The sequence below is a fragment of the Dermacentor albipictus genome, chromosome 2, assembly GCF_038994185.2.
Source record: "Dermacentor albipictus isolate Rhodes 1998 colony chromosome 2, USDA_Dalb.pri_finalv2, whole genome shotgun sequence".
Lineage (NCBI taxonomy): Eukaryota > Metazoa > Arthropoda > Arachnida > Ixodida > Ixodidae > Dermacentor > Dermacentor albipictus.
Genome location: NC_091822.1, coordinates 13,735,359 through 13,759,258, shown reverse-complemented (window position 1 = coordinate 13,759,258; position 23,900 = coordinate 13,735,359). Strand labels below are relative to the sequence as shown.

The window sequence follows — 23,900 nt, the reverse complement described above, 5'->3', positions numbered from 1 at the left end:
AGTTTTTCTTATAAATGCAACAAACTTGGTAAATTTGGTGCTGTGGTTGCCGAGAAAAACGAATTCTCCTTCTACATGTTTTAGATAGGAGCACCCGAGCTAAAGCTTCCCCTCAAGGAGGAGGCCGAGCTGCTACACATAACCGAATACGCTTCCCACACCTGCGTGACCAGCGGAGCTCGGCAGGAGAAGAACGCCACCGGGCGGCGGCGCAGCAATCGATGGGCCGCAATGGCGGCCGCCGCCGCCGCGCTAGCCGCCGCCTGGCCGTGGCGGCTGGCGCGGGCCGACTGCCCGGCCGCCGAGTGCCACGACGAGGAGGTCAGCGTGGCGCTGCCCATCATCGGGCTGCTGCTGGGGTGCGCCCTGTCGCTGGGCTTCTGCCACCTGGCCATCCGGCTGTGGATGAGGCGGCGCGAGAGCGCCTTCCTGCGCGCCGCCGCCCCGCCCGTCGCCCTGCTGCGGCCCCAGCCTCCCCGACTGTGCGACTCGGACCCCGTGCTGTCGGGCGCCATGCCCGGCGCGCCGCCGTCGCCGCCGCGCTACTGCGACGCCTGAGCATCCACGCCCCGAGGACACCGAGAACGCCGCCGTGCGCGCGCTGTTTCTGCGTGTGTGTGAAAAACTGGGACGATAATCGATCCAGCGATCCCGAGGTTGGTGTAGACATTCCTTGCATCGTTGACAGATGTCCTGTTTCTCGTTGTAATTGGACAACGTGTGTCAGTGATTCATTGGCCAGCAGTTGCGCAGCCGTGCTCAATGTGCGAGATTGAACGAACGTTCTTTCACAATTATCACGGAAGACCACGAATGCGTGCGGGAAATCTCTTTATGCGCCTAGCCGCCTACTCGGAGGAGAAAGGCACAGTTACCCGGGTTCTATGTACGAGTCTAAACGCTTCTTTGAGCAATGCTAGCTTACTAACTAATAGTACTTTCCACAGAAAAGTGCAGCTTCCACCGAAAGGCGATTAACATCGTGTAATTCCGGAATGTTTAGGTGGAAGCCTTTCTTTTCACTTCTCGAAAACCGCGCATCTCTGACGGCCCTTAATGCAAAAGCTTTCGGCCCCTCCGCGGTGGCTCAGCGGCGATGGTGTTGCGCTGCTAAGCACGAGATCGCCGGATCAAATCCCGGCCCCAGCGACCACATTTCGATGGGGCTTAAATGCGTAGACGCCCGTGTCCCGTGCATTGGAGGCACGTTAAATATTCCCTGGGGGTCAAAATTAACCAGGAGTCCCCCACTACGGCGTGTCACATAATCAAACCGTGGTTCTGACACGTAAAACCACAGAATTCAACTCAAATATTTTTGTAGCGTGAGCTCGGCAACAAAGCGCCACGACACATTTATGTGGCACTAAAATTGAAAGATAGACCCAGCCAAGGGGCTATTGGAGTTCTGAATGATGTAGCGGTATATTATATAGCGGTGATGAAAAGTATGGCCTTTTTGCTTTATGTTCAATTTCAATTGTGAACAGTTGAATGTTTGAAGCATCCGAAAAATTTTCGAAATATACTCGGGTCTGTGAATAGTGCTATTCGATATAACCACATCGAACGATATTTCATTCGCTATTCGAAAGGTTTGAATTTGCGCACACCCCTTTATGCGCTTTATCCTTTATTGCAGTATAGCAAACTTGCATGTAGTCGTTCGCGCTCTTTCTTCCTGTCGGCTTCCTTGTCATCTTTAGATTGCTTCCTAGCTTTACAGATGCAAGTAATGGCTGCGAAACAGAGATGCGTTTTACAAAGCACCAGTACCTGTGTGCAGCCTGGCGAATTTAATTTCGGCTGTGCCTAGCATTTATGGTTTGTTCTTCACACACACAAAAAAAAATCAATAAAACGGAGGGTACACATGAGGGCAGTTATTATCAGTCGACGAGGGCAGCACGCCTCGCCAATCAGCAGAATGCGTGATGTTCGCCTTCATCCAAGTGCGCTTTCCTTTAGTTCACTTATTTGATTCATTTTGCTTTGGCTTTCCATACGAAAAATAAATCAGCAAACATAGAGAAAACGCTTCTATAGGGTAGTTTCACACGAAAGAAAGAGTACACATGGATTAAGCGCTATTGTACTATTTATTCACAGTGCCGTCATTATAATGATTTCCCTGTTTGATATACGCCTGAAGGAATCTGATTTATTTTGTGCGCAAAGAAACTGAAGGCTCACTGACCTCTCCCCTCTTCTTATGTGAAATCCTTCCAGTACTAGCAGGCTTGCTTTTTGCGGCTTTTGTGAAGAATATTTGCTTCGCAAAACACGGAACACGTGAGCCTCACAAAGGCTCACGTGCTCCGCCAAACGCGTGCGTTCAGCCTTGTGTTCCAGGCGTGCACTCGGAATCGGTCATGTGCGCACCTTCCGGTTTCACGAATACCCACGGGAGAATGATATGTCGCCTACCGCTCCGCGAGAGTTTCACAGAGGTCGAAATGCCTTCTTTTTTCTTTATTATGGTAACTTGGGTTTTTATTACCGGCTGCGGTTACACGAGGGCAAACACGGGTGAGCTTATTGGGAGCAAAAAAACACGTACCACGGCAACGTTGTGCCAACTTGAATTTGGGCGAGATGTTGTGCATATAATCCATAACATCCATCCGACCCTTCTTTCCAGTGGACTCGTCACCGTTCTTGCTGTGACGACGTTGTGGAATTTCATGATGACGCTGTGGAATAAACAAATGACAGCAGAGCTTGTCCAGTGTCTGCCCTTTTCTTTCGTGCCGTGTCTACTGTTGTGCGCTCTTTAGTTATGTAGAGTTTGACGTGACGCGGCAGATATTAGGAGTGTATAACGAAGTTCGCATTGATACAAAAATTGCAAAGCAAAATGGGCGTGATTAAATAAAATGATGGCCATGTTGTAATTATTGTTCATAAGTTTCACAGAACATGATGATCACCATAGCGCGCAATAACACAAATCGAAACGCATTGTTGAAAATTGATTAAGAAAATAAGATCTGAGTTTTTTTTTTTCGTAACAGAAGGTATACCCATTCCCAACGTATCAAGGTGTTACTAGCCTCTACTTACTCGGCTTGCATTACCGTTGCAACCATGATTTTCTTTACACAGGGGCGCAGCAACGCAGTGGCACGAAAGCCCGTCGCAGCATCGAGCAGAGTCGCCGCTTGGCAAAACCGTGCAGTGTGTGGCAAGGCCTCTGAGATTGAGTGACGCGGCCACCGCGGGATGCGCAATCTCGGAGGCTGTAGATGCGAACCTCTTGCGCGTATGGGCCCTTGAAATATACAAAGTACGCACTGTGGATAGCGCATCGCGTCGTCTGGTGCCGTGTGCACATCTCTAAAGACAGTAAATTTCGTTGGTTGTAGCGCAGTCAATTTTTGACCATGTACAGAGGTATCTGGCCTTTCATTGTAGTCTTTGCGCAGTCATAAGATGGGTGACTGATTTGTAGAGAGTGCGATATGGGTTTAGTAATGTCTGCTGTCGGGCTAGTTGGTACATGCCTTTTAGAAATCGTTTTAGGCACAGAAAAATTAGAGACGGACAACACAATAACAAACACGGACAGGTGCACACTAGCAAATGATTTTTATTTTTCTGTGTGCTTCACTTATATATCCTCAGGCATCAGAACAGGAACATATACACAGGTGAATTCACATGAGACAAAAATCAAACCTAATCGTATCCTATCCGCCAGGAAACTAAACTCATTCCCGTGAAGAGACAACCATGGAACGCTGATACACTAGTCACGAAACTTTCTTATATAAATCGTATCTGCTAGTTCCCGTATCACTATATCCTTACTTTTCCGTAGTATGTATGTTTTTCAGCAAAGGTTCACACGTGTACACTTTGCAGTGATTCGCCAAAGGCGAGCCTGTCCCATTCTGGATTGGGAGAGCGTGCTCTCGCAGGCGATAATTTCTACAACGCCCAGTTTGGCTGATGTATACCGTGCTGCAGTCTCGTCATCATCATCATCAGCCTGGCTACGCTCACTGCAGGGCAAAGGCCTCTCTCATACTTCTCCAACTACACCGGCCATGTGCTGATTGCGGCCATTTTGTCCGTGCGAACTTCTTAATCTCATCCGCCCACCTAACTTTCTGCCGCTCCCTGCTACGCTTCCCTTCTCTTGGAATCCAGTCCGTAACTCTTAATGTCCATCGATTATCTTCCCTTCTCATTACATGCCCTGCCCATGCCCATTTCTTTTTCTTGATTTCTACTAAGATGTGATTAACTCGCATTTGTTCCCTCACCCAATCTGCTCTCTTCTTATCCCTTAACGTTAGACCCACCATTCTTCTTTCCATAACGCTTTGCGTCGTCTTCAATTTAAGTAGAACCCTCTTCGTAAGCCTCCAGGTTTCTGCCCCGTAGGTGAGTACTGGTAAGGTACAGCTGTTATACACTTTTCTCTGGAGGGATAATGGCAACCTGCTGTTCATGATCTGAGCTGCAGTCTAAATAAGCCTTATACACGACGCCAGCGGAACGTTTCTTCAAAAAACAGCTTACGCGGTTCTTTATACACTTGGTCTTTTTCTTTTTGAAAAGCAGGCGCGCACAAGTGCAAGAATGTTTCCGAGGAGCCGAAAACACTACCGGTACATCGTACCTAGAAGCAACATTCTTTAACGGATGAGTTACTCTGTGTATATACGGAATAACAACAGGACTCGTTTTCCGTTTCTTTTCGGTTGTTTCCGAAGCCTTGAGAGGCTCACGCCGAAATCAACGGCGAATATCGCAGCCACCTTCGATTTGCACATGAGCACATGTTCAGCAAAACTAGGAACGAGTTACAATAAATGCTTGAGGACCTTAACAGATAGAGTATAAGAGTGCGGTTGAAGATTAATCTGCAGAAGACAAAGATGAATCAAAATGAATCAAAAGCCGGGCAACGAAACAAGAGTTCAGGGTCGTCAGTCAGCCTCTAGAGCGTGTGAAGGAGTATGTTTACCTAGGTCAATTACTCACAGGGGACCCTGATCATGAGAACGAAATTTACAGAAGAATAAAAATGGGTTGTAGCGCGATCGGCAGACATTGTGAGATCTTGACTGAAAACTTACCGTTATCAATGAAAAGAACGCTGTACAATCAATGCATTCTGTCGGTGCTGACATATGGGTAAGAAACGTGGAGACTGACAAAGAAGCTCGAAAACAAGGACTGCGCAAAGAGCAATAGAACGAAGATTGCTAGGCATAACGTTAAGAGAGTGGAAGAGAGTGGTGTAGATCAGAAAGCAAACAGGGGTAGCCGACATTCTAATTGACTTTAAGCGAAAGAAATGGAGCTGGGCAGGTCATGTAATGCGTAGGTTAGATAACCGGTGGACCATTAGGGTTACAGAATGGGTGCCGAGAGAAGGAAAGCGCAGTCAAGGATGGCAGAAGACTAGGGGGGGGGGGATGAAATTAAGAAATTGAAAGCGGTTGGAAACTGGAATCGGTTGGCGCAGGAGAGGAGTACTTGGAGATCCTAGCGAGAGGCCTTCGCCCGGCAGTGCACATAACATTGGTTAATTTACTTATTTATTTATTTACAAAGTACCTACATCGCCACAAAGGCATTACGTAGGGGGGAACAAAATACAACCAGTAATACAGAGAAGCTTTCGGACAGATATACTGACAAACAGAATCACTACAATAACTGTTAGAGAAAGGCGTACAAGTAACGTGAAACGAGCAGGTTCCAAGATATATAACACATACATTTGTTTTACAAGAGCGCCGTCGCAGCATTGAATAGAATAGTTCGTTATTTGACACATTTACTATATCATTCGATAAACTGTGCCATTGTCTAATTGTTTTGGGGAAAAAAGAGTAGTAAAAAGTGTTTGTTCTTCAGTTATAGGCTGATATCTTTTTGTTGTTATCACAGCGAGTCGATATATAATCTGGTTCCAGGAGATAGGGATAGCGATTAATACCTGTCTGATTATTATATATTCGCTGCAATAGTTTAAGCCTTAACTTCTGCCTACGCATATGTAGTAGATCCCTTCCTAAAGTGGCCTTCATTTCGGAAATGCTAGAGTACGGGCTGTAATTATTGCAAACAAACCTTGCTGCTTGGTTCTGTAGTTTTTCCAGTCTATTGATGAGGTAATCTTGATAGGGATCCCATATTACACAAGCATAATCAAGTATTGTTATAACATGTAAGAAGTATAAAGTTTCTTTAATTTCGCGTGTTGCCTGTTTAAAATTTCTGCGAATAAAATGTAACATCCTGCTAGCTTTTGCTATGACAGTGTCAATCTGTTTATGCCAAGTGAGTGATTCGGTAAAATAGACTCCTAAATACTTTTATTCCGACTGTATGTCGATAAGCGTGCCATTGACGTTATATCGGTGCTGAAATTTGGATAATTTTCTGGAAAAACTTACGCTACTGCACTTTTTTATATTTAAGTTCATGTTCCATTTTTGCACCAGATCGCTACCTTATCTAAATCTGTTTGCAATGTATGTATATCAGCTTCAGTGGTAATTTCTCTGTAAATCACCCAGTCATCAGCAAATAGTTTTATGAGTGATGTAATTAGTTCGACAATGTCATTTATGTAGATTAAAAATAGCAAGGGCCCCAGTACGCTTCCCCGAGGAACGCCCGAAGAAACAGTTATTGGTGAAGATGCAACGTTGTTTAAGACAACAGACTGGGTTCTTCCGTTTAGGTAGTTGCGTATCCAATTTTGAACGTTTTCGTTTATATTTAATGCAACGAGCTTTACATCTAGGAGCTTATGGGACACAATATCAAAAGCTTTTTGAAAATCAATAAAAACGGCGTCTACCTGACTATTGTTATCAATGGTTTTAGATAAGAAGTGCTGGAATTCTATTAGTTGTGTGTTGCAGGAATAACCTTTTCGGAATCCGTGCTGGGAAGGTGTAAAAAAAGCGTTTGAGTCAAGGAATGCAGATATGTTACTATACAAAATGTGTTCGAATATTTTGCAGCTTATTGACGTTAGTGAAACAGGCCTATAGTTTTCTGTGAGTTTTCTGTCGCCCGATTTAAAAACAGGTGTCACGCTTGCCGTTTTCTACTCTTGGGGAATGAGACCTGTTTCAAGGGAAAGCTTATAAATGATCGTTAAATACGGAGAAATGATACCATGACACTCTTTGAGGACTACTGGCGATATTCCATCAAGTCCAACTGCTTTTGTGTCTTCTAAATGCCGTAATAAAGAGTCGACGCCACTAACATCAAATTCAATATCTGGCATCATATCGCCTTGATTGGCGTTGTTCAAAAGCGAAGTCTCCCCAGCAGGTAATAGCGAAAACACAGATGGGAAGTACTGGTTGAAGCATTCCGCCCTCTGATAGTCCGACGTCACGGTTTTGCCGTCAACAGTTGAAGATGGTATCGATATGTCTTCTTTTAGATTTTGTTTTACATATTTCCAAAAAGATTTTGGGTTTTCTCTCAAGTCCTTGTTTAATTTAACAAAGAAGGTATCTTCGGCAGCTTTAATTGTTGCTTTCAATAGCTTATTTATCTCTTGCAAGCATTTCTGATTTGCCAGACTGGTGTCAGCAGAAAATGTTTTATACGTTTGTCTTGCTTTCCTTATAAGTTTACGTATTTCTACGTTAAACCAAGGTTTTTGTTTTTTTCGTTGCCGCAGGTACCTGCATGGAACATGACTTTCGACTAGTTCAAGTATTTTGTCCCGAAATGCTGACCACAAAGCTAACGGACAGCGTGCATTTGACATATATTGGAAAGTAGGAAAGAAATTTTCAAGTTCGGTCCTGATAGCAGCATAGTCTCCTCTGTCGTAGCTGTACACTTTTCTTTGCGGAATTTGCGCCATCCGTACTCGCTGTATGTTAAGTTCTATCACAACTGCCCTGTGGTCACTAATACCTGGGCAAACAGTAACTTTTGATATTATGTTCGGCTCATTGCAAAGTACTTAGTCTAGAATTGCATTTTCTCGCGTAGGTTCCAGTACGTACTGCTGCAATCCATTTAATCCGAGCAGTTCTTCGAACTCTGTAAATACGGGACCTATTACCAGCCACACATCCGGCATTCCAGTTGAAGTCAGGCAAATTGAAATCCCCCCCTAGAAGTACGCTATTAGGCAGGAGAGATAGCATCTCAGACAGCAATCCGAATGAGTCGCTGCTGCCGGGTGGGCGGTAGAATGTCCCGTACACTACATTGTTTTCGTTAGGCAATTTCACAAGGCACCAGACAGACTCACAATCGTTTTCAAATAAAATTTGTGTACTTGACAATCCATTTGATATCAAAAGGAATACTCCCCCGCCATGTCCATGTCTATCTGTCCGATAGACAGTAAAACCAGGCGGAAAGATTTCTACATCAGGTATATCCTTGTCTAACCATGATTCGGTGCCCATCACAATCTGAGGTTTAACAGTGGCTACTAAAGACATGAAGTTATCGACTTTGTTCTTTATGCTGCGACAATTTACAAGCAGGACAGAGAGCCGTTCAGGCTGCGAGCAACGTGTTGAGTTATCTTTCGGAGGAACGGAATGCGTAATTGGCCTCTGTCCAGTCGCGCATGCGCCTGAAGTGGAACTGGCATCCGCATATCGCTATCCCAGGCAAACGTTTGCCCATTGATGATCAATTTATCATAACTCAAGCGAACACGATTTTCTTTGTTCTCTCTTTTTTCTTTCGCATAATTCCAAAGCTGACGTCTTTTTTCTTGTACGGCTCGGCTGAAATCTTCAGAGATGCTGTACGAAGTGCCTTTTAGTCTGTAAGCGTTTTTAAAGACTTTTTCTCTAGCCTTCCACCTTGAAAAGCATGCTACTATGGGCCGGTTTTTGCCTTCTCTGAAAACGCCTACGCGATGAGCCCGTTCAACCGAAATATCGTCAAATTTCATCACATCTTTGCATATTCCAACTAATTAGTTTTTCAGACGCCTCCCACGTCTCGTTATGCTCCCTGTCAGGCAACCCGAAAAATACCAGATTCTGTCTGCGGCTTCTATTTTACAAGTCGTCTAGTTTAGCCATAAATTTATCTTCTATTTTTTCCACCCGAGCAATACGACTTTCTACATTGTTTGTCTTCTCTATTAAGCCCGTAATTTTGGATTCTAATTCACATCGTCTTGTTGTAATTTCCGTTGACTTCGCAAGCACAGTTTCCTGGCCTCTTTTCATTTCTAAGAGAATCCTTTCAATGTTTGTCTTTTGGTCACGTTCAACTGCATTCATGGGCCCTGGATTTAGTTCTACATCCCCCGATAGGAGCAGTAAGGTTTGGGAAAGCGTCAGGCAGCCGTCGTAGGGAGAGAATAGTAGAGCATCAACGACGCACAGTCTGGCATGTTAAGACACTCAATCATTTGTCGCTTGCTATGGGGCACGACACTCTTAAAAGCATAACATTGCTAGAGCGATAACACTTAGTTCCATTTAGGTAACTGACCTGGTACATGAAGAAGCGTGAGTTTGTGCCGAAAAGAGCGTCGTGCCCCAGTCGCTCTAGGCTTGGCTGGTCCTTTATATGGCCAGTGCGCAGCGGAACCGGAAAGGTTCCCCGATGCGCAGATTCCACTTCGGTGCGTCGGAGACCGTTCACGATTTCCAGCAAATAATCTTGCGGACCGTGTAAGACATGAGCAGATGATTGCAGATCCGTTGTAGCAGCATCTGGCCAAGCTTCGGTGAAGCCATGTTCCACCGCGAAGTAGGCGTTCGCCACGACAGCGAAGAATCCGAGCAGCACCTGGTACATGAAGAAGCGTGAGTCTGTGCCGAAAAGAGCGTCGTGCCCCGATGACGATGATGATGAAATGTCTTCAAAAAGCTTCGCTCACCGAAAGTAACAAAGAAGCAGGGAAGCTCGCCGGGCCAAGCCTAGACACTTGCAAACTAAAGCTTTCCCGAATATCGGGGAGGGGGGGGGCGGGGGGGGGGGAGCATGACCTAGTTAGAGCCAACTGTAAGCTAGTTATGACAATAGATCGTTTGATTGTTTTTAAATGGGCTGAATGAAACGGCAAGAACTCTTCCTGTACATGGTGGTTGTACATTCAACAAACATGGTTTTCATAAAGGGTGATATACGGTCTAAAAATTGCAGCGTGTCCAAAGTAGGTAGCTCGTGGGTAAACTTGAGCCCTTGTCCAAGCACTTTAATAAGAGTGTCTAATATGTCCTTAACCCACTCTGTGTAGGCGCAATCCTGTTGTTTGTTCAAAACAATTAAGAAGTCATCTACATATCTAATGACCTGCAAAATCTTGTCCTTTAACAAACCGGTTTCCAAGTGGTGGTCAATGTTCGCAAGAAAAATGTTCCATAACACAGGTGCCCTACATGACCCTATACATATACCATTCCTCTGCACAAACAGCTCATCTTCAAAAGAAATTACCACTGCCCCAAGATAAAACTCCAAAAGAGCTAAAAAACTTTATACCGGAACCTTTGCTGGAAAACACATGCATACTATGGAAAAGTAAGGCCATAGTGGCAGGGGAACTAGCACAGGCGATGTATATCATAAAGTTTGGTGACCAGTGTATCAGCGTGTCATTGTCTCTTCAGGAGAGTGACTTTAGTTTCCTGGCTGATAGGATATTATCAGGTTTGTTTTTATCTCATGTGAACTCAGCTGCGTATGTTCCGATTCGCATGCCTGTTATATGTTACCGTTCGCATGGTATAGGGTAAGTGAAGCACCGGGAAAAATAAAAATCAGTTGCGAGTGTGCACCTGTCTTTCTGTTATCCTGCTGTCCGTGACTTATTTCTTGAGCCTAAAATCATTTCTAACAGCGCGATATGGGATCGTTGCACTTTGCGGTAGTAATAATCATTAAAGATTAGTGCTTACTGAGTTTGAAGCACATCAGAAAAATGTGCGTCGTTCAAACCAAATGAAGCGGTCGCCGTAAGACGTGAGTGCAGTGCTTTAGCGATCTAATTTTGAATGTGTCGGTCATTCTGCAATCTTTGTGATACCAAAAAAGAAAGAAAACAGGACAAAAAAAGTGTCACACACTCCCTGATCGGTGTAGCACGGCTGAATCTGAAGTCGTCATGGCGCACCAGTAATCCCGTGATCTGTTACGTCACGTTCACATCTGTATATATGTTATTGCGCAGCAACAATAAACTCGTTGTTCGCCCAACTGCTGGCCTGGCTACATGGTGGCAGCGGAACCCAGCCGATATGTCAGTGGCATCCGCGCTACTACCGCCCCCGAAGCCTATGGATGCATCGCACGACCCTTGGATTGCCTGGAAAACTTGGAAAACTGAGTTTCTGCTGTTTTCCACTGCTACGCAATTGAACAAGCAGCCACGTTGCTAGTTACCATTGGCGAAGAGGCTAGGAAGTCGTACAGTACCTTCAAGTTCGAGGAAGCGGAAGACAGGAATGACGTTGAAATTCTGATTAAGAAACTTGAGGAGCATTACAAGCCTGCAACGAACTTATCATTCCAGGAATTCCGTTTTGGTTCAAGGAACCAAAAAGAAGGCGAGACGTTTAACGAGTGGCTAACAGAACTGCATGTGTTAGCGAAGAACTGTGAGTTTGGGGACCTTGAAGACCGCATGTTGCGTAGCAGAATCATTTTGGGCACTCAGGATAAGAGCCTACAGCAAAGACTGATTGCGGAAAACCCGACGTACCAAAAGACAGTCGACATTTGCCGCGCGCAAGAACAAGGCAAAGAGCACTTTCGTGAGATAAGTGAAGCTACGGGCGCCAGAGAAGGCACCATGGTAAACGCGGTAGCAACAAGAAAAAAACGTTTGCTACAAATGTGGGGGTCAAATGCACCGCAATGACACGTGCCCTGGAAAAGGAAAAACATGCCGGAAGTGCGGAAGGCTGAACCATTTCGCTCGAGCATGCAAGTCGTCCAACTTTCCGCGCAATACCAACTAACAAATGCGAGGGTTACGAACCGAAGACGACGAATTTTTTTTGCAAACGTTGACTATCGGTGCGATAACCACCGATCACTGGAGCGCAACGGTCTACATTGAGGGCCATCCCATCATGTGCAAGCTAGACACAGGCGCCAATTGTTGTGTCATTTCAAGAAGCGACGTTGCAAAGCTGCCAAAAAAAGCCTCAACAAGCCTGCAATGTCAAGCTCGCAGCATTTTTGGCCACACAACAGCTGCGCATGCGAAACTCCAATTGATACATTCAGCAAATGACAGAAGCAAGGAACAAACGTTTTTTTATTGTCGAACAAGACGTCCCTGCCACTTTGAGTGGCGCAGCAGCTGAGAGTCTCGGCTTCATATACCGTATGCAAAACATACAGCATGAACTGTACCCGCCAGCGCAGCCTTTTGCAGCCGTCGTCGAGGGACTCGGGCAGCTAAAAGATATCGAGTACGACATGAAGCTCAAGCCAGATTCGTTGGGCGTCGTCGTTCCAGCAAGAAGAGTTCTTGTTGCTCTTCAGGACAAAGTCACGGCTGAGCTACAGCGTATGGAAGCCGAAGGCGTCATAACAAAATTAACCGAGCCTACGGAGTAGTCTAGCCATATGGTAACAGTTGTTAAGAAGGACAAGGTTAGAATTTGCCTGGACCCTACGGCAAATTACCCAATGCCAACCCTAGAAGACGCAGCATCGCAACTGTCCGGTGCTAAGTATTTCTCAACACTTGACGCAGCATCAGGATTTTGGCAAATTAAACTCTCTGAATCAAGCTCTAAACTATGTACGATGAGCACACCGAATGGGTGATATCGGTTTCTTCGAATGCCCTTCGGCATTGCGTCAGCTCTAGAAATCTTCCAAGCAGCTATGCATCGCTTGCTAGAAGGCTTACCGTGCGTAGCCGTGGTAATGGATGACATACTACTTTGGGGCCGCACCTGTCCACTGACCACTACCTGTCGCTTTTGTTGGCACGCTGTCTCGAAGAGAACCTCAAGCTAAACCTCAAGAAATGCACCTTTTTGCAGCCCGAAGTCCGCTACCTAGGGCACATCCTTAGTACAGAAGGCCTCCGCCTGGACCCTGGTCGAGTGAACGACATACTGGAAATGAAAGAGCCAAAAACAGTAAGGAACTCCAAGTCTTTCTAGGCATGATGAATTATGTGCAACGTTTCATTCCCAACATGTCCGTCGTGACTGCACCACTGTGAACATTGCTGCGCAAGGACATTACCTGGGTTTGGACCGAGGCTCAGCAACGAAGTTATGAAATGTTGCGTAAGATCTTAGTTAACGCACCAATCCTTTCCTTTTTCGATGCAACTAAGCCGGTCACCCTTTCGGTCGACGCGAGCCAAATGGGAGTTGGGGCAATGCTTATTCAAGACGGCCGCCCCGTCGCTTTCTCGTCACGTTCACTAACAGAGACGCAGCAACGCTACGCACAAATTGAGAAAGAAGCATTGGCAATTGTGCATGGCGGCATCAAGTTTCATGATTACATCTTCGGCCAGGAAAGCGTAACTGTTGAAACTGATCACTCACCACCCCTTGGTGCCAATATTTAGCACACCACTATATCAGTGTCCATCTCGCCTGCAGCGCATGCGGTTGACTTTGCAGCAATATCCTATTAAGCTGACCTACAAGACATGGAAAGAGCGTTTTTTGGCTGACGCCTTAGCTAGATTCCCTAGCAAGCAACCCTTGCAAGAAGAAACTGAGCAATTTCAAGTAAATGTGCTTGATTACATTTCAACTTCGCAATAGCGCCTGAGGGATCTTCTTGCGGCCACCAATGAAGATCCTGCTCTCGTCAAGCTTCGAGGTTACGCCGAAACAAGCTGGCCAGAAAGAAGCGAGGTACTCGAAAATGTGCGTCCGTACTGGTCCTACAAAGAAGAGCTGCACGCGCAAGACGGCCTTGTTTTTCGCAGCAACAAGGTAGTCATACCATCTTCAAAAAAGCGAGAAACTATGCTGCTGCTTCACGCTGCGCATCCGGGAGCGGAAAAGATGAAGGCACGGGCAAGAGACGTCATGTCCTGGCCAAATATGTCGCATGAGATAGAGCAGTTTTGCAAAAATTGCGCTGTCTGCCAGAAATACCAGCCGCGAAACGCGAAAATGCCTCTTTACTGCCACGACGTCCCAAATCTGCCCTGGGAATTCGTTGGCATGGACCTGTTCTTCCATGACGGCCGTGAATTTGCAGTAATTGTGTACTTTTATTCGTTTTTGAGATCCGTGAACTCCGTCAGAGCACTGCTAGCGCTCTGACGTCTTGGTGCGCAGAGCTGTTCTCCACAGATGGCTTAAGCTCTGCAGTGATAACGGACCACCATTCACCAGCTGGCTTTTCAAAGATTTCCTGCAGAAGCTAGGCGTTGCCCATGTTACGTCAAGTCGGTATCATCCCGGACCTAATGGTATGAAGGAAAGAGCAGTACCCGAGGCCAAGAAGCTTCTAAAGAAATGTTCACATAACCGAGTTGACTTTCATATGGCGTTGCTCGAATGGCAGAACACCCCCAGAGATGATATTCTAAAGTCACCTGTGCAGAGACTCGTGGGATGGCAAACCAGGACCTTGCTGCCTGTGTCCACCAGCCACCTAGTACCAGAGGCAGTATCAAGCAAAGCCGTTCACAGCCGGCTCCAGGATAGCCGTGAACGCCAGAAGGTCTATTATGACCGCGGAACGGGGCACCTACCACCCCTCTCTCCAGGTCAGCCAGTCACTACATACGACACCCTCCAGCGAACCGGGTCGCCTGCTATTCTTTTGAGGCCAGCCAACACGCCCCGTTCAGCGATCCTGAGAACGGAAGATGGTCGAGAAATCAGACGCACATGAGAACACCTGCGGGACTTTCCGATCCATCGCGAAGATAGTCCAGCAAAGGCTCCCGGAGAAGGTTCCAAAGAAGACCATTCGTCCCAAGAGCTACGCAGAAGCACGAGGACTCGCCCTGTCGATACCCGCAACCTGAAAGGGATAATTAATTTGACTCCCAGTAAAGGGACGATGTAGCACGGCTGAATCTGCAGTCGTCAAGGCGCACCAGTAATCCCGTGATCTGTTACGTCACGTTCACTTCTGTATATATGTTACTTGCGCAGCAACAATAAACTCGTTGTGCGCCCAACTGCTGGCCTGGCTACAATCGTGGTCTTAGGTATATAATTGCATGGTCATAATTTAGTGGTTACATGACCATCCCTTAGGTGTCCTCTCGTTATGTGGTTCTGTGCCCACTACGAAAAATTAATTTTGTCTCGCAAGTGAATTCTGTCACTTGTGCAAGTCGGTTATCTGTCAGAAATGGAAAGCGAAACGCGGATCTTGCGTGTTAATTTTTCGCTTTCGTTTTCGCGTACAACGTGTCTCCTTTGCAGCACAACACGCCATTTTTTATGTCATACCAACAAGCTCTCGTCGACGCACTTCTGAGCGCAAATAAAGTAGTACATAATGATCGTGTGTGACATGGCACTTGCCAGACGCCGGACAATGTTAGCTTGACTGATTTGATTTATTTGTAGGGTTTATTGGCGCAAGGGGCAGATATGGCCAAAGAGCGCCAAGGCGATGATCCATGCTTCTCAATGATATGTGAGTGTTATTTGTAAGGAATATATGACACACGGCTGCATAGTGGCCTAAAAATATTCGCTGAAAAGTGCAAAATATACATATGGTGCAATGTGGCTGTAAAAGGGCCTAAAATTTATTCGCTCTGAAGTGCGTAAAATACAAATATGAAAAATGACAGTGATTAATCGTTTCTGCGATGGCAATAGATGTTTCTCATGATGAGGGATGATCAGTAAAATATGTAGTATCTGCAGCAATAGTGCCTCAGCAAAGCCTTGAAGGCAAGGGCTGGGAGGCACGTGCTGTATAAAGTGTTTTCATTGCAGCTACGACCTCCATGTGGAGGCCGTGCTACAAGTAGCCTGATCAAATGACATTTAGGGTGTCAGTTTCAAATAAAAAGTTTAGTACTGATTGAAAAGTAAAAAGGGGATCATTACTGAGAAAGAATACTGGATGTAACGGTATATGTTGGAGATAAGCGGAGGGAAAGTACTTTTTTCTTTCTGCCTCTATTTCAGCGCACTGGATAAGGACATGAATAACTGTCAGCCTGTTGCCACATTTGGTACATGTCGGAGGTTCGCTTCTCGTCAAAAGGTAGGAGTGAGTGCCGTAAGTATGTCCTATTCGTAATCTACAAAGAAGCACTTCCTTATGCCTTGCTATTCTTTCAGATATCCAGTTGCCTAATTTGGGTTTGATAACGTGTAGCTTTTTCCCTACTGCTTTATCCCATTGATCCTGCCGGTACTTCCTCAGTCTATGGCGTAAGAAGGGCACAAGTTCTGTTGCTGGTAGGGGTTTATTCACATCCGTTTCATTAAAGGCGACTGACGTTGCACTTTCGTCAGCAGCTACATTACCTTTTATGCCCCTATGGCGAAGTACCCAACATAGGACGATATTTTGGTTGTATATTAAGGCTAAGCATAGTTGTGTGTATAGTTCATTAAAAAGAGGGTTCGTATGCTTCCGAAAACTCATTAGGGCCCTTATTACGCTTAATGAATCTGTGAAGATGGTCTTATTGAGATTTCTTTGTCTGATGTGTTTTACAGTTGAGAGTATCGCGTACGCTTCAGCCATGAAAATACTTGTGTTACGATTTAGAGTACCGGAGGTGGAAAAATGTGGTGCTATTGCTGCATGCGCAACACAAGCAGATGATTTGGAAGCATCTGTATTAAACTCGGCACAGCAGTACGTCGCTCCGATACCACATTGATATGGGTCTAATTTGTTGTTTATTTCTAGATAGTGAACCAGGCGACTGTTTACCCTCTTTTCAAAAACTTTGCATAAGCAGCTCGTCAATGCTATAGGCCTATAACTATTTGCCAAAGAAGGGTCCTTACCCTGTTTCAAAATAGGAATTATGATGGCCTCTATCCAAGCAGAGGGAATGTGGCCGGAAGACCATATAGAATTGTAGAGACAAAGAAGGTTTCTTTTGTGGTTCAGACGGCAGGTGTTTTAGCATTTCATATAGGATGTGGTCAGAACCTGGGGCAAATTTTGTTGCAGCTATTTAGGAGGAAGATGACGAAGTGCCTTCTTGGTAGAACGCGCATCCGATGGGCTGCGCGAATTTTGGCCTTTTTCGGCAGTCTTTCGATCTTGTTTTCCTAGGCTTTGTGCTCAATCGACGACGGAACTCGAGAGTACCACGAGGATGCCGTTTTCCCCGCAAGTGGGACCTTATTTCCTCCATTTTTGGACTTTGTGTGTTCAACGCAGCACGTAGCTGAGGCGCTGAGGCTCCCGCGGCCGACCGGGCACGCGGCGTCCCCACCGGAGGATCGTCTGCCGCTCGTGGTGCAAGTTGTGAATCATGGCTACTATGGAAGGAGCGACTACACCCGAGGAATCTTCGGTTCCAGGACAATGGTACGCTAGCGAAGGAGGAAGGTACGTGCCGCTAGAGAAGAGCGGACAGAAAACTGCGAAACAGCGAGCCCGGCAGAGGCAAGCAGGCAGGAAAATGGCGGCCAAGTCGATCGAGCGTCAGCATACGCGCATTCCAGACGGCGCCGAGAAAATTGTTCTCCGACCACGTGGCGGCTTAGTTAAGCTTACCAAATATGGAACAGCATATCTGACTGACGTCATCAAAATGTCGGCGGGGATTAACTCACGCGAAGGGAAGGAGGGTAAAATAACTCCAAATATGAAGCAGCACTCCGTTCTCGTCATCACTACGAGTGCGGAGAGGAAGCTGAAGTACGCGAGCGTGAAACACCTCATGTTCGACGGTGAACAAGTGGAGACGTTCGCCTACGTGGCCACCCCCGAGCACTGCAGAAAGGGAGTCATCCACGGGGTTCCAGTCGGATACTCCATCGAAGAAATTCTGTACCGCCTAGACCGCAAGGATAACCCCGAGATTCGAGGCGTCCGCAGGCTGGGCAAAGATTCACAGTCGATCTTTATTCTCTTCAAGGAGAAAGAAGTGCCAAGGTGGATTTACCTCAACGGGGCACCGCACAGATGCCAGCTGTACCGCAAAAAATACGAAGTGTGTGTCGCTTGTGGCCGACTCGGGCATCGCGCTGACGTGTGCCCGGACCCGACGAACGTCAAGTGCCGCGGCTGCGGCCTCGAGAACCCGTCAAGTGACCACAGGTGTGAGCTGAAATGCCAGCTGTGCGGCAGAGGCCACGCCCTAGGAGATCCCAAGTGCCGAGAACTCTTCCGCACTCCCTACGAAGTTAAAAAGCGACAGTGGGAGAAGATGAAACAAGCAACGACGACTGGTGGGGGACATCAGAGTCGACAACGCGAACCCAAAGGGGGAAAAGATTTCAAGTTCCGCGAGGACTCTTTCCAAAAACTGGAAGCAAATCAGAGCAGACCATCGCCGCCGCCCAAAGGACGCTCCCGTTCCCGTGCCAGGAGCCAGTCCAGGGGACGCTCGAGCTCAAGGGACCCTGCCAACCCATGGAGACGAGGTAGGAGCAAGGAGCGTAAGGGTGTGAATTTCGCAGGCAAGGTCTCCCAGGAAAGTAATCAGAGGGATAAACGGGACGAGGAAATTGAGAAAATAAAGAAAATGGTCGAAAAATTAACGGGGATAGTCGATTCGCAACGGTCCGAAATCCAAAACTTAAAGAAATCACAGAGGCAGGCAACCCCTCCTCAACAACAACCCATTAGACAGATGACCCCCCCCCCCCCCCAGCGGCACGTCAACAGCCGCAAGGAGAGGATAAAATGGTCACAGAGGCGTCCCTCCCGCCACCAACGAAACGCAAAATTCAAGACGCCGACCCTATTCAGGCTATAGAGAAAAGGGTCGAAAATTTGGAAAGGTTAGAGGCCAAGATGAATGAATTTATGAACCATATCAACATCCAAATTCAAGCTGTCCTCGGGGCAGTTCAGAAACAGGCCGAGGAATGCCAAAGGCTAAGGAATGAGATGGTCGCCATGAACGGGTGGCAACAGAATATGGAGCAGATCGTCACGCAACTGCAAAATGGCCAGGCGCGAAAATGAAAATCAAATCTGGCAGTGGAACTGTCGCGGCTTCCGGCGCAAGCGGTCGATTCTGCAACAGTACCTTCCGCTATTAGATGAGACTCCTTTGGCGATTGCCCTCCAGGAAACTGGAGGACCCGCAAAACTGGCAGGTTTTCAGGCATTTCATAGTGGCAGGGGGGAGAAATCCTCCGTCACAACACTCGTGAAAAGAAATATCGCGGCCATTCAACACGATTTAGAGTCGAGAGAGATCTAGAACGTGTTTGTCGAAATTCTAACCGGAAAACAGAAGGACCCTAGTTTATTCCTTCTAAATTTATACAGCTCACCCAGGCAAAGGAAGGTGAGGTTCAGGGCTCTACTTCACAAGGCCCTCAAAATTTCAAGCAACCAGCCACTGTTGATAGTGGGGGACTTTAATGCACATCACCAGGAATGGGGGTACCCGCACCAAAGCCCGAAAGGCATACAGCTGTGGGAAGATACGCATGACATAGGGCTCACTCTGCACACGTACCCTGAGAGTCCAACGAGGGTGGGCAATAGCGTTAGTAAGGATACATCTGCAGATCTAACATTCTCGAAAAACATTAAAGATCTAGAATGGCATAATTCGGATCAAAATTTTGGCAGCGACCACTACATAATTGTTTCCATATTGAAAGTGGGCCTTCAAACGCGCAGGGCCCGCGCGCCGGCCGTCGTTGAATGGGATAAGTTTAGAGATATCAGGAGAGCGCAGGAACTGGGGCCCATCAGAAACATCGAGGAATGGACGACGGCGCTCAAATCGGACGTTAGAGGGACGACAAAAACGCTCGAAGGGGATAACGCCCCGGAGATAGCGGACAGCCGTCTTCTGCATATGTGGGAAGCTAAGCAAAGCCTGGAACGTCGTCTCAAAAATCAGAAATGGAACCACAACCTCAGAAGAAGGATTGCTAGGCATAATAAGGAAATCGAAGATTATACTTTTACATTATGCGAACAAAATTGGGCCAACAAGTGTGACGAAATGGAGGGGAGCATGCACCTCTCCAAGACGTGGAACATCCTCCGGCACTTGTTGGACCCCGCAAGCTCGAAAACTCAATCCGGTGTAAGATTGGCAAAAGCTAGGCACGCGTTCGTAGGGAACGATGATTATTTTATGAAGAAATTAACTGAGACGTTCGTGGGGGAAACATCGCGAACTCCACTACCCGACTATGGTGGAGCGCCTAACGAGGCGTTGGACGCCCCCATCACAGAAGCGGAAGTGCGAGCAGAGATTGTAAGACTCAGAACGAAGTCGGCTCCAGGCCCTGACGGGGTAACGAACAAAATGCTCAGAAACTTAGACGATGATTCCATTAGTTATCTGACGAAGTACATGCAGGAATGTTGGGAAAAAGGCGAGCTCCCACAACAGTGGAAGACGGCAAGCATTATTTTAATACCAAAACCCGGGAAGCCTCCGCAATTAGAAAACTTACGGCCAATTTCCTTAACTTCATGCGTGGGGAAATTGATGAAGCACGTCGTCCAGACCAGACTGATGGGCTTCATGGAGCAGGGCGATCTGTGCCCACATGAGATGGTCGGGTTCCGACCTCAATTGTGTACGCAGGACGTCATGCTCCAAATCAAACATGATATAATAGACTCAAGGTCTAAAGATGCAAAAGCAATTCTGGGACTGGACCTCACGAAGGCTTTTGACAACGTAAAGCATGAGGCGGTCCTGGAAGGGCTGAACAAGATTAATGTTGGTACCAGGACATATCGATACATCAGGGACTTCCTGACGGGAAGAACTGCTTGTATGAGTTTCCAAACGCTGGCATCCCCCACAATTGAGCTAGGGAGTAAGGGTACGCCCCAAGGATCAGTGCTGTCTCCCCTACTCTTCAACGTGGCTATGAGAGAACTCCCCGAGCAATTGGCAAAGCTCGAGGGATTAAAATTTAGTATATATGCGGATGATATCACCCTCTGGGTCAACCGGGGAAGTGATTCAGCCGTCGAAAGCCTGCTGCAGGCCGCCACCGACATCATAGTTGATTACGCGGCCGAGAGAGGCCTAGCATGCTCACCGCAGAAATCAGAATTGTTTATATACAATCCGAAACACTTAAGGTGCAAGGCACCGTCGGAGATCAAAATTAAGGTGGCGGGTAAAGAGGTACCAAAAGTCGAGCAAATTAGAATCTTGGGCCTGATTCTCCAGTCACACGGCCACAACGGCGAGACCGTCAAGAGGCTGCAGAATCACGCATTACAGACCCTGAGCCTAATTAGGCGGGTGGCCAGCAAAGGCCGAGGGCTAAAGGAAAAAAATTAATTAAGCTAATACAGGCGTACATATTCAGCCGGGTGAGCTATGCAACGCCATATCTCGATTTGAAAGTGGTGGAAAGAGAAAAGATTGATTCTCTAATGAGAAAATGCGTAAAACGAGCGCTGGGACTGCCCATGTGTACATCAACAGAGAGACTGATGGCTCTAGGAGTGCACAACACATGGGCAGAACTGGCGGAAGCGGTGCGAACCTCTCAAATTGAGAGACTTAGCACCACGAAGACAGGAAGAGCCATATTGGCCAAAGTTGGAATAAATCCGGACAGAGGCCCCACCCAAAAGGTGGAAGTAGATAGGGAAGTTAGAAAAAGTCTGATTATCCCCCCTCTGCCCAAAAACATGCACCCGGAACATAACAAAGACAGGAGGCATAAACGAGCCGAAGCATTAAAAATTAGATTCGGTAATATCTCGGAGCATGAGGTGGCCTATGTAGACGCGGCGGGAGGTAGCGGCAGTTTTACGGTGGCAACGGCCGTCAGCGGCCGGAGTATTCCCGTGACCGCTGTCACTCTGCGCGGGCGCAACATAGAAGTTGCCGAGGAAATTGCGATCGCATTAGCTTGCGCTGGAACGGACGCGAAATTTGTGATCAGTGACAGCAAAACTGCCATACAAAATTTTAGCAAGTGAAGGATCTCGCCCTTAGCGGCCAGAATCCTAGGCCAGAGAAAGCTAGACAGAAAAATTCACATAATTTGGACTCCGGCGCACGAAGCCGTCCCCGGCAACGAGGCGGCCCACGAGCTAGCTCGAGATCTCTATCGCCGAGCCGCTACGGGGCCCCTCGATGACCGAGGGAGCGGAGAGCGCATGCTAAAATATGGGGAGATCACGCAGCATTATAGATTGGCTCGTAGACTGGTATCCCCGCAAGACCCAAAATTAAACAACAGACAAGCAGTCGCATGGAGACGACTACAAACTTATACATATCCGCACCCGGTTATGGCGAACCACATGTTCCCCGAGGCCAGGAGCGATAAGTGTAATCTTTGTGGGGCGAGAGGGACCCTCGACCACATAATATGGGAATGTCCGTACTCTCCCGGGGGAACGCACAAAATAGGTAGCAGAGACACCTGGGAGACCCGGCTGCGCAGCTCGTACTCTGAGCTCCAGCTCCGGCTCGTCCAACTGGCTGAAGAGGCTGCTGGGACCCAAGACCTCCCAGCCTGCATCTGAGGCGGCGGCACTCGCCCCCTGACCTGCGTGTCGGGGGGTGGGTAGATCACCTTCTCCGTTGGACATTAAAGTTTATTCTATCTATCTATCTGCAGCTATTTAGTGCTGCCTGAAGCTTCGCCGTGGAAAAAGGTCTATTGTTTGCTTCACATTTTGTGCTTTTTGGTTCTAACGGTTGTCTTTCTACTTGCCTTTTGTACCTTTGGAATGTTTCAGAGTAGTGCGACGAGCTGGATATTTGTTGGAAATGTGCGCCAAGAAAGTTCACCTGATCTGCCATGCTGTCGCCTTGAGTATTTACCAGAGGCAGCGAGTAAGGCTGTCGACCATTTATTCTCTTCACTCTATTCCAAACCTTTGTTTCATCGGTGTAAGAGTTAATGCCCGATATATACTTTCTCCAACTCTCTCTTCTAGCTTGTCGCCGCGTTCTGCGACCCTTGGATTTGACCTGTTTGAAATTGAGTAGATTTTCTCCCGTTGGAGAATCCCGAAGTAAACCCCATGCCTTGTTCTGCTTCTTACACGCTATTCGACAGCCATCGTTCCACCACGGAAGACGGCGTTGCCATTGTCTGCGTTGACGCGTAGCCATTGGTCTGCTTAGAACTACAGGGAAATGGTCACTCCCGTAAGGGTTTTAATAACTTTCCATTTAAAGTAAGGTAGAAGAGTCGGAGATGCAATGCTAAGATCTACTGAGGAGTATGTTTTGTTTGCTATGTTATAATACGTGGGCTCATTCTCATTCAAAAGGCATGCACCTGAAGAAAAAAGGAACTGTTCAATCAAGCGACCTCTCGCGTTGCAGCGCGAGTTGCCCCATAGGTTGCTGTGCGCATTTAAATCTCCAAGCACAAGATATGGTTTAGGTAACTGATCTATTAATGTTTGGAATTCTTGTTTGTGAAGCTGAAAATGTGGCGGTATATATAGGGAGCAGATATCACTTTATTTAAAGGTACAGCTCGAATGGCCACTGCCCCAAGGGGTGGTTGTAGCTGTAAGTGTTGACAGGCTATAGATTTGTCAGCTATGATGGCTACACCGCCTGATGATGCAAGGGCATCATCGCGATCCTTCCGATAACTAACATAGTGACGAAGGAAGTGATTATGTTTAGATTTCAACTGTCTCTTGGACACACAGCACTTTCGGAGTTAGTTCATTAAGGATTTCTTGGACATCATCGAGGTTGCAAAGCAGGCCTCTGATATTCCACTGAATAATCAGTGTATCCATGTTAAAATAAATGTGCTGTGCCAAAGAGATGAACTTTGTTTAGCTTACAGTGCCCTTTTGGGGCCCTGTAATTGGAGTTTTGTCTTTTCTGGAGCGGT

The 23,900-nt window shown here is 47.0% G+C and overlaps 1 protein-coding gene and 1 pseudogene across 2 annotated transcripts; one reads left to right on the top strand and one right to left on the bottom strand.

Annotated features, from left to right (window-relative positions):
* Positions 1-201: 201 nt before the first annotated feature.
* Positions 202-22,644, top strand: LOC135910911 (uncharacterized). Of its 2 annotated transcripts, XM_065442989.2 has the most exons (3): positions 202-656; positions 16,074-16,152; positions 17,293-22,644. In XM_065442989.2, the coding sequence occupies exon 3, from the start codon at positions 17,387-17,389 to the stop codon at positions 18,836-18,838; it is 1,452 nt and encodes a 483-aa protein (XP_065299061.2). In that variant the 5' UTR covers positions 202-656; positions 16,074-16,152; positions 17,293-17,386; the 3' UTR covers positions 18,839-22,644. The 2 variants fall into 2 exon arrangements, with proteins under 2 accessions (XP_065299061.2, XP_070389574.1); XM_070533473.1 differs by lacking the exons at positions 16,074-16,152; positions 17,293-22,644 and adding an exon at positions 3,106-3,256.
* LOC135910914 (uncharacterized) lies at positions 4,867-9,774 on the bottom strand (annotated as a pseudogene).
* Positions 22,645-23,900: the final 1,256 nt, after the last annotated feature.

Coding starts and splice junctions, on each gene's coding strand:
- LOC135910911 (XM_065442989.2), top strand. CDS start 17,387: ATGGCTACTATGGAAGGAGCGACTACACCCGAGGAATCTTCGGTTCCA.